The 10,514-nt window shown below is 30.1% G+C and overlaps 1 protein-coding gene across 2 annotated transcripts; it reads right to left on the reverse strand.

Annotated features, from left to right (window-relative positions):
* Nucleotides 1-663: 663 nt before the first annotated feature.
* On the reverse strand, nucleotides 664-4,767 carry LOC106766378 (G-type lectin S-receptor-like serine/threonine-protein kinase RKS1). Of its 2 annotated transcripts, none has more exons than XM_022783560.1 (7): nucleotides 3,408-4,767; nucleotides 3,183-3,311; nucleotides 2,109-2,278; nucleotides 1,759-1,969; nucleotides 1,419-1,656; nucleotides 1,191-1,341; nucleotides 664-1,093 (listed from the first exon to the last, which is right to left on the reverse strand). In XM_022783560.1, exons 1-7 carry the CDS (start codon nucleotides 4,711-4,713, stop codon nucleotides 800-802), a joined length of 2,499 nt encoding a protein of 832 aa, XP_022639281.1. In that variant the 5' UTR covers nucleotides 4,714-4,767; the 3' UTR covers nucleotides 664-799. The 2 variants fall into 2 exon arrangements, 1 of the variants encoding a protein (XP_022639281.1); XR_002668672.1 differs by having other exon boundaries at nucleotides 977-1,093; nucleotides 1,430-1,656.
* Nucleotides 4,768-10,514: the final 5,747 nt, after the last annotated feature.

Genomic DNA, 10,514 nt, shown 5'->3' on the forward strand with positions numbered 1-10,514 from the left:
TAAAATGAATATAAATAAAAAATTAAAAATGTCAAATAACTAAAAATTAATTTTTAAAACATTTATCAATAAAATAAAATAAATAATAACATAAATTTGTTAATATCAATTTTTTTCCTTATATTATAATAGATTATGAACAAAATAATTAGTTAGATTTTAATTAACAGAAGGATCTGGTAATAGAACTGACAACAAGCTACACAATATTTGGATGCACCTCTATTAAAAACACAACCATTGGATAAAGAATCAAGATTATAAACATAGATTCAAGATGTCCTTTTCTCTTATTAGATTAGATTAGATTGTGTCTCAAAAGTTCATTATATAATCTCTAAAGTTTCTAACATCACACAAGGAACATATGTTATAACAAATTTTTTTAATAATTTTTATAATAAATTATATATCATTATTTTATTGGTTCACATGTTAAAAAAATAAATCACAAGGGAATGTAAAAAATTATGAAAAAAAAATGTTAAAAGAACATTTTCCATTATCTAACAAATGCACGTAAAGGCCACATTCCAACACTCTAAACTACTATAGAATCTACACTACAAGTCTTGCAAGATTTACATGAACATGTAAAGTGTGACAATAATATATGGAGATCTTTATACAGTATCAATTTCTTTTATTAACATTTTAATAATAAAGTATACGTCACTATTTTATTAATCTGTTTATTTAAGATGGATCAATCACAGACAATTCTAAAAAAATTGTAAAAAAAATAGTTAAAATAACATTTTTCATATATATATATATACACAATTGAGGTAGGCTTTAGCTAACGAGCACTGACAGTAGTTGCTGTTACTTCATTTATTGAAGATCCCCCACCTGATGATGACTCGGCCAAATCTCCATTCAGTAAAAACGCTGGCTTTTTGGGACGGGAAAGACTTGTTTCATTGCCTAGCATGAAAACAACTTCTGACAATGAAGGTCTATTTGCTGCATTTTCTTGCACGCACAATAGACCAATCTGAATGCACCTCAGAACAAAAGCTGGAGAATAAGACTCACCCAGTGTTGAATCAACTATATCCAACGCCCTTCCTTCTGTCCAAAGTAACCACACCTACACATGTATAACATAATCATTAAATTAACCACTCACTCATAATACCAAAATAATTCTCTTACCCACTTTTAATCACTTCTCTTTCTCAACTTACATGTCCAATTAAATTTCGAGAGGATCTTCCCCTTTCAGAATCTGTATTTCTCTTGCCAGCAATAATCTCCAAGAGTAAGACCCCGAAACTAAAGACATCAGATTTTGTTGAATACCGTCCATCCATAGCATATTCTGGTGCCATATACCCACTACATGCAAAAACCATTAAAACATTATAAATCATACATATTAATAACTACAGTCTTTACATGAATAATACACCTACTATGTTCCGACCACTTTTCTCGTCCTTGCTTGGATTTGATCTTCTCCAAATATTCTAGCCATACCAAAATCTGAGATTTTGGGATTCATTGCAGCATCAAGGAGCACATTGCTTGCTTTTAGATCTCTATGAATTATTTTCAGCCTTGAATCTTGATGAAGATATAGAACACCTCGAGCAATTCCCAAAATGATTTCAAACCGCTTATCCCATGTCAGTGATGACCTTCGCTTTTCATCTGAATTTAAGCGTTCAAACTCTCAGATATGCACAAAAAAATGTAATGAAACAGGAGTATAACATTTTCTTTGCAGTAAAGAGAAAGTAGATAAAGAGATACCGAATATGAAGAAGTCCAAGCTTTTATTTGGTAAATATTCATAAATTAACATCCTTTCTTCTTTTTCAAAGCAACAACCGAGCAGCCTCACTAGATTTCTGTGTTGAAGTTTAACTAACAATGTAACTTCGTTTTTAAACTCTTCTGTCCCTTGACCTGAATGTTCAGACAATCTTTTCACTGCTATCTCTTGTCCATTAGCTAGGCAGCCCTGAAATGTTTATAACTCTTCAACCCCATTTCACTCTTTTTTTTTCATCATTTTCCTACAATTTCTATTCAAGGAAAAACTAAAGACATAAAAGACACTTCTCACAACAGCTGCTCATGCATGATGGTGTTTGAGTTACCTTGTAGACAGAACCAAATCCACCTTGCCCAAGCTTGTTCTCATCACCAAAATTTCTTGCGGCTTCCATTATCACTTTAAGGCTGAAAAATGGAAGATTTCTATGCGTGCTGCTTTGGATACCGTTGTCATGTCCAGGGGAAAGTTGGTCTAAATGTTGCATTACTTTATCTGAAATTATAAATGCCTTGAGATAAGACTTGAAGCAAAGGTGCAGAAGAATTTAGTGAATGGAGTGAACAGATATATAATACCTGATATATCAGGATTACCTATTAAAGAATAAAAATGTTTTGTTTCTCATTTTGTATACTAGAACTTATTTTTATTATGTTTTTTTCTTTAATTTGTAAGTGTAGTTGTAGTTTGGATTAAAATTAGACTTCAATTCAAAATTCAATCAAGCTCAATTAAAGTGCCAATCATAGAAAGAGGAAAGAGTTTCAAGCACATTGAAAACATAGTGTTTGAAGGAGAATGAAAACCACAATCAAGTATGGAATGTCTAACATTTAACTTTAAATTTTCCTCTTAATTTCCATTTGAATTTCAGCATCAACATGGTTATATATAGTCAGGTTGCCTCATATAAAAATACTCTAGACTGAATAAGAAACTCAGATTTTAAGACATTTGTTCCTTCACAGAGCGACTTTCTTTCTTGTAAGTCTTATATTAAATTCCCTAGAATTCAATTAGTGATTCCCTCTTGCACTTATCCCGAGTTTCATCCCAAGTGGGTGTTCTCCATTTCTATTTCTTATCCATGTTTTCTATTTTTTTTTAGTTTCATCAATTGCATTGCTTATAATTGTTTTTTTAAATTTCATACCATTACTATGCCATTTTATGTTCATATTGCTTTCTTTATTCATTCATGATATGCTCTTATTTTAATTCTTGTTCATATCATATGTTGTTGACATGTGTATTATTTTAATTCTTATTCCTATTTGTTGACATGCGCTTATTTTAATTCTTGTTCATAAGTTATTTGAATTTATAAATTAAAGTCAACTAGGAATCCTTAGTACGTATTTTTAAATAATATAATTATAAAGAACGGAACACTAACCTTTGGTTTTCTTCTTCCACCGGAAATACAGAGCGAAGAGGATAATGATACTTGCTACTGCAGAAGCAGTCACAATTACAGCAATCCTCGTTTTACCGCGTAATCCTTTTGTCTTTTTGTTATAATTTGCTGAAAAGAAGAAACATTTCAGATAGGTTGAAGCAGAATCTTAAAATATATGTGCGGTGTTAAATTCATACAGAGAAAAATAGTGGTAGGAAGTACCTAGTTCTTCTGCATCAACACGGACAAATAAATCTTGACCTTGATCACTCAGTTTTTGTATGTCTGTTAAATTTCCATGCCATGCCAAGCACCCACTTCCACCATTCCTCACATCAAGAACTGCATAAGCAGTGCAAGAGCAGTTTCTCAAGCAATCTTTCTCACACTCATCCAAACTCCAACCCTCTTTGGCAGTTGCCTCAGATGTATCAGGAAGCTTTAAGCCTTCAATTTTCACAAACCCTTCTCCATTACCACAAACGGATACACCTTTCTTCCTCACGCACCCTTCTGACCCATCTCTGTTATTGTACCATTCATGTGGGGATTTGGGTTCAAACCCAGGTAGACAAGTACACCGAAATTCCTCAAAGTTCAAAGGGTCACAATTACCGTTTGAGCCACAGGTTCCATAGTTATCACATTGGTTTATTGGCACAGACCAGTACCTGTTCCACTGATTCTTTTGGTTATCCCAAGTGAATACGTTAAAGAAACCTGATTGCTGAACCACCACCCAAGTGATCAAGGAATTATCACGCGGGTTAAACGAGAGTGCTACGAGGTTTTCTTCTTCCGTAAAAGAAACATTAAAAGTAAGCAAATCTCTTTTCATGTTGGGTACACCCATAAATAACTCACCGTTCCATGATCCACCTCGCCACAGGGGAAGGTTCTGGTGATACAAGAACAACTGTGCCTTCCCAGTGCTGCTCAATTCCAATGTGTAAGAACCCGTTCCGGGGTCATCATCTGTCTTCCAAGATTGGAGGATCCAACTCTGGTTAGCTCTTCTGTCGAAACCAATTCTTAGATATGGAATCAAGGTGTCTGTGGGATGATCAAAGCTTTGCCAGATGAGAGTTTTGGTGTCGTTAAGAATCAGAGCAAGGTTTGCTAGGTCTGAGAGTTGAGCTATGACGTTAGTGGCAGTGGTATTTGATTGTGTGAGTGAAACACTGGTAGACCAAATGGGACTAGTGCTATAGTTGTGGTGGAGGACTAGGTTTCCATCTGGGTTGATAGAGAGAACCCCAGAGGTGTCATTGATGGGAGTGTCTCTGTTTGCAACCCAAACAACAGTTTGTTCTTTCACGTTGTTGAACCATATTCCCACATAGCGGGATTTGGATTTTCCTGGACTNAAAAATCCAAGAGCAAAGGTTTTGCCTTTGGAAACAAGAAGCTCGCCATCTCTGATGGCTTTGTCAGCAGATATGGTATCAGAACAAGAACAAAAATGGAAGGTGAAGAGTAGAATGAAGGAGCTTAGCATACATATTTTATGCTTATNGGTTTGGTTCATCGCAAAACTCGGAGTGTTTTTAGGTTAGTGCATAGTGTTACCCTGTCAATTTCGTTTCATACCACCTCCTGCATTATATTATCTGAATTTATGTTGTTAAATATTTTCTATAGATATTAATTATTTTGTTTTAGATCCAAGTTAAAAAGCGAGNTTGATTTAATTTTAATTGTGTTTGAACAACTAAGTTTAAAATATATCTTTTTTATAAATTCGATTATGTCATATGTAAAATGTCTACTTTATTAACCAGACTTAAGAGTTGAACTTTGTTTAATATGAGTTTTATTTTACAAACGTAAAAGTTGTCTTTATGTTGTTTAATCTGATAAGTATTTGCTTGCAAGCAATTATACATTATTTGATAAGTTTTTTATTCGACATAATGTATGTTTCTTTGTTTANTTTTATTTTTTGAATCTCGCAATATTTTATCATCAATAATTTTTTTAAAAAGACATGTTGAAAGATATTCAATACAGACAATTTTTTTGGAAAATGTGAGATATGAGTATTGGAGAGTTAGCCACCTGTAACAAGATCATGCATCTTACTCAAAAAATGGAAAAAAAGTTACCTATTTATGCCAATAAAAATTTGTTGTGTTTAAGAGATACTGTCAAATAATTCACGCACATTTAATGNTTATTCAAGAACATTGAATGCATATTGTAGTTTCAAAGCTTTTGCACAAAAAGAATTGGTAGAAGAAGAATCACACAACAACTCCAAAATTTTTGCCATGGATCTTTCCTTCTTAAACTTTATTTATANAAGTTTTCTATAAAAAGGATTATTGATGAAGTTTTTGTAATAAGACATGCATAATGTTTTATCTGGTATTTACTGTAACACATTATCTTATTTTTAGTAAATAATATTGCGATTCTTTAAATCATTTTGTTTGTAAAATCTTATTTTATATGAGTGAATATGTTTTAAATCAAAATAATTGTATTGCAAACTGTGTTATATATGTTTGAAGCCATCTCGACCAATCGTACTTGGCTATTATAATACGAGTATGGATGACTTGGCTTATGTCTTCATGACCTATAAATTAAATTTCACAAAAATATTTCATAAAAAAAATAATATCTCTTGAATTGTGATTCATCCAACTTCTTGGTTATCAATTTATATTTATTATTCGCTTATCATTAGATAATTATACAACACTCCAATCAATTTATATAACTGGTTGACATCCACTATTTTGTCTCTGTTTTTCTTTTTTATAATTTTAAAATTTACATTTTCCTATAAATACGATACCCTTAAAAAAATGGTTTTATCAACACGTAACTAATATATATATATATATATAATTAAATTTGTAGGTCAAAAGAGTGGGGCTTTAGTTTTATTTGCATTAATTTAGCCGCCTACACAGTAATTCGAATTTTTTTATGAAAATCAAAAGTCTAATCATGTGTTCAATAATATTTGTATAAGCTTGATGTTGATTTTAAAATTAAAAATATTAAAAGAAACATCATCATTGTCAAATTTAAAACACCCTAAAATTATTAATTTTATAAACGAGTATGTATAGTTTGTATGTTGTGTTAGTTATTTATACATTACTACAATTTCGATGCAAAAATGTCTGTTCCGATTGTGAATAATATATTTTTATACTGGGATACGCTTTAAGAAAAAAATAAATTACTTAATTATTGTATCAGTTAAAAAAGTATAGTTCATAAATTCAATCGTGCAATTTTACATGGGGAATGTAGGAATGGTAAATTTAAATAATTTTTAGAATATATGTTATGTCATTAAGAATTTATATTATTAATAAAAGTAAATCTTTGTATAAATTATCCAATTTTTCTGTAGTAAGTTAATCCCACCAATTTTTTATTAATATAATTGTTTACACACAGCAAGAGCTTAATGCTGAAGATTGAAAATAATATATATTAAGAATGTCAATTGTAATAATTTTTTTAAAAATATATATTAAGAATGTCAATTGTAATAAATTTTTTGAATTTGTATTCGATTCTATGAAAAACGAAATTACATTTAGCGAAGTAAAAAGAACATTTTTTAGACTACGTTTTCTAATAAATAAAATATAGACTAAATAGTGTAAATATTTTTTTTTTACATATTATCAACTAAGTAGATAAGACAAATAGAGTTTTATACGAAAACTCTTAAAAAACATATAATAGTTACCTTTTATGATTGAATTTGCAGTTATAATGAATATTCATTAACTCTAACATTTTTAACAAAGTTTATTTAATTTTTATGTTTGTTCCAAAGTATTCATAATTTTGTTAATAACTGATCTAAGTTGAAGAGATATGATAAATTATTTATAATAATATTTCTGCCTACTCCGACATTCTTTTCCTTTTCCTATGAAGATGTTATTTCGAAAAAAATGGAATTCATTTTCTTAATGTAATAAAACCCTTACGAAGTATTATGCGTGTTTATTTTTTTTTTAAAAAAGAAAAAAATATTATTATTAAAATATAAAAGTAAATTTAAATCATTTTTACAATTTTATTTTAGATTATTTCTATTCTTTTAGATATTTTTTGTAAATAGTTATTTTAATTTAAAACAATAGTTAAATTTAATAAAAATAGTTAATTTTGAAAAATAAAATCAGTTAGAAGTAAAATTGATAAAATAACATCAATTAGTTTCATTTAAACTTTGAAAAAATATAAATTGAAGTCATATTTTTTAAAATTTCAACAATTAAAAATTAAAAGAAAAAGTACCTATTTTATGGATACAGTTCTGATTTTAAAAATTTAAGGTCAGATTTAATTAGAACAAAAATTAAAACTTTATAAAGTAAATAATATATGGAGATCTGAGTAGTAATATAAGAATATATATATATATATATATATATATATATATATATATATATATATATATATAATATTATAAATGATATAATGTAATTAAAAGTAAACAAAACAACAATAAAAATGGATTCTAAAATGTTATTCAATTAAATTCATCATATATTTTAACTCCATTAGATTTGAGGTTAAATGGATTTAAATTTGATTATTGAATTATTTTAAACGAGTTTAAGTGAAGTTGAAGATAAATTGATTCATAATTTAGTAAGTAAAATTGGATAACAAAATTTTTCATTTATCAGAGAAAATTTCCTGTTATATGATATGTTGCAGTTTTTGACGCAGGAGGTTTTCAATACTGAGTTGCTGACGGCGGCTGGCTTCTTGGAAAAGATCGAAACCATCTACAAATTGATCCAGAATAAATAAACTAGAATGTTCCTTTTTACCTTCTGAAATTTAAGATAATACTGATTTTCGTTTCTTAAAATTAGATTAATTATTTTAATCATACAATTAAAATAAGTGATATTAGTTCTTAAATATGAAATTTAAAAATTAAAATAAATCCTTTAAAAAAATTTGGTTCCAAAATTTTGATACTTATTTTTTTTTTTTTACTTAAATGGTGTATTTTTTACACAAATCACCATAATAAGCATGTTTAAAAAATAAATTATGAAGTTTGGAATAAGTTGTGGCGAACTAACATGACTTCAACATTCTTTTTATAAATGTTCTGAGTTAAAAAGACAACTTCAAATTTTAATTTTCAAAGTTAAAAAGGCAACTCTAAATATCCCATTCTAGGAAAGTACTAGAAACCCTAGATTATATTACTTCTTAAGTAATCCATTTTATTATTTGTAAATCTATTCAAACATTTACTTTTAATTTTATTTAGAGTTAATGTAGTTTAGTGTAATTCCTATATTAAGAATATTAGCCAGTGTTTGATAAAATGTTTTTATTACATGAAGTGTTATAAAATTTTTAGACTCCAGCTGATTGGTCAATTTACTCATAATTTTTATTTTGTCTAGTTCTAGTGAATTACTCATAAATTGTTGTAGATAATTTCATGTAATTTTTATTTTCCTATATTGCTTTTTACTAATTAAAGTTTGTTATTATAATTGTCATTTTTACCTACTGTTTTAAAGAGATTACCAAAGTCAACCTTGTTGACTTGTAAAAATGTCATTTGGCTGACTTTCATGTTTCAATTTTTTTTTTAATAGAGAACTTAATCTTTTCACTATAAATGTTATTCCTTCCTTATTTTAAAATTAAAATTTAGAATGTTACAAGTGTTAGTTGGAAAGATATCAAACCTTCAAAATTAAATATAAATATTTTATTTTACAAGTCAAATTCATTTGAACTATTTAATTAAGATGGTTTTGAATTTTATGGAGAGTATCGTAATGCAAGTGAATATCAGGTGCTTTAGAATATATTCAATCACAGCTTTCAAAGTGTCAGAAGTGACTGCTGAAGTGATAAAGGATGTTTTTTGTTTTAGTTAAAGACTATTTTAAGCTTCTTCATTCTTTACATCAATTTTTCATGTAGAAATCAAGTTTACGAGATACTTTAAAAAGTGGGCCTGAATGAGAATTTCTGTATTTACGTGATGCAATATATTCGAAAAAAAAAATTAAAAAAATTGATAAAAAAAAGGTAACTTTAATTAAAACTTAGATTGTGGCATTAAAAAAACAAAATTAAGTATTTATGATAATGGATATAATAAAAAGAAGGGTTAAATTTTTTTTTTAGTTTTTCTTCCAAATTTGTTTCATTTTTATCTTTCTTTTTAGATTAAATATATCTTTTAGTCCTCATATTTATATCCAATTCTCAACTAGATCTTCATGTTTTTTATTGTTCCAATTACATTTAAATACTTGTTAATTTAAGGTAATAAAGCACTCTCCATTAATTTTAAAGTAACGTCGTCTAATTGTGATGACATGGATGCATAGATTAGTAAGTCGTTTATACTCATTCTTATGTGAAAAATTTATTTAAATTAAAAGATTATGACATGATAAAATTAAAAAGGGAATTAGGGATTTGAAAATCACCACGCATTCTTCATCCATTTCTTCACCCCCAATTGCTGCCGGCAATTTTAATGTAGGGAATTTACTTAAGTTGAATTAGGGGATTAGTTCTTTATTTGTCGTCCTGAGCAACATGACCAAGAGGAGGAAGAAGAGCTTGAGTTGAAACTTGGTCTTTCTCTCGGACGAAGATTTGGGGTGGACAAGAACGCAAAAAAGAAGAAGCTTATGTGTTCTTCTTCTGTGGTGGGGACAATGCCTCTGTTTAGGGAGGACGACGCGGTGGCGTCGCCGCTTGCAGCATTCCCTGCACTGATGAGAACGTCTTCGCTGCCAAGCGAGACGGAGGAGGAGTGGAGGCAGAGGAAGGAGATGCAGACTCTACGCCGGATGGAGGCCAAGAGACGCCGGTCTGAGAAGCAGAAGGGATCCCGGGAGGCCATTGCTGGTGGCTGCACCGCCGCTGAGGAGGTGGAGGGTAGCAGTGTGGTGGCAATGGGGTTGACCAGATTTGGTTCTGCCACGTTGGCTCCACCCCTCTAGGGTGGGGTGTGGCGGCGCCAAAGCAGGTTGTTCTTGGTGACATGTTGGGGAAGGGAAAAGGTTTTCAAGGTCTGTTTGGGCAGCCATCTTCTCAGGGTTCGACAGATTCGCAAGGAGGAAGCTCTTCATCAGTGTCCGAAATGGATAGCAAGGCTTTTTTAGGTAAATTTTTGTCCATTTTGGACATCCTGTTGCACTGAAGGGACCACCTGTGGTAACGTGGGGGACCACAGGTCATTTTGGGTGTTTTCCAGGTCAAGTTGAGTTGTTTTTCGTATAAGTGTGTGTCTAGGGTTGGATGTCATGGTTGAGATACTTCATGATGTACAGGGGGTCCACCCTGGGT

Source organism: Vigna radiata, chromosome 7, assembly GCF_000741045.1.
Source record: "Vigna radiata var. radiata cultivar VC1973A chromosome 7, Vradiata_ver6, whole genome shotgun sequence".
Classification (NCBI taxonomy): domain Eukaryota; kingdom Viridiplantae; phylum Streptophyta; class Magnoliopsida; order Fabales; family Fabaceae; genus Vigna; species Vigna radiata.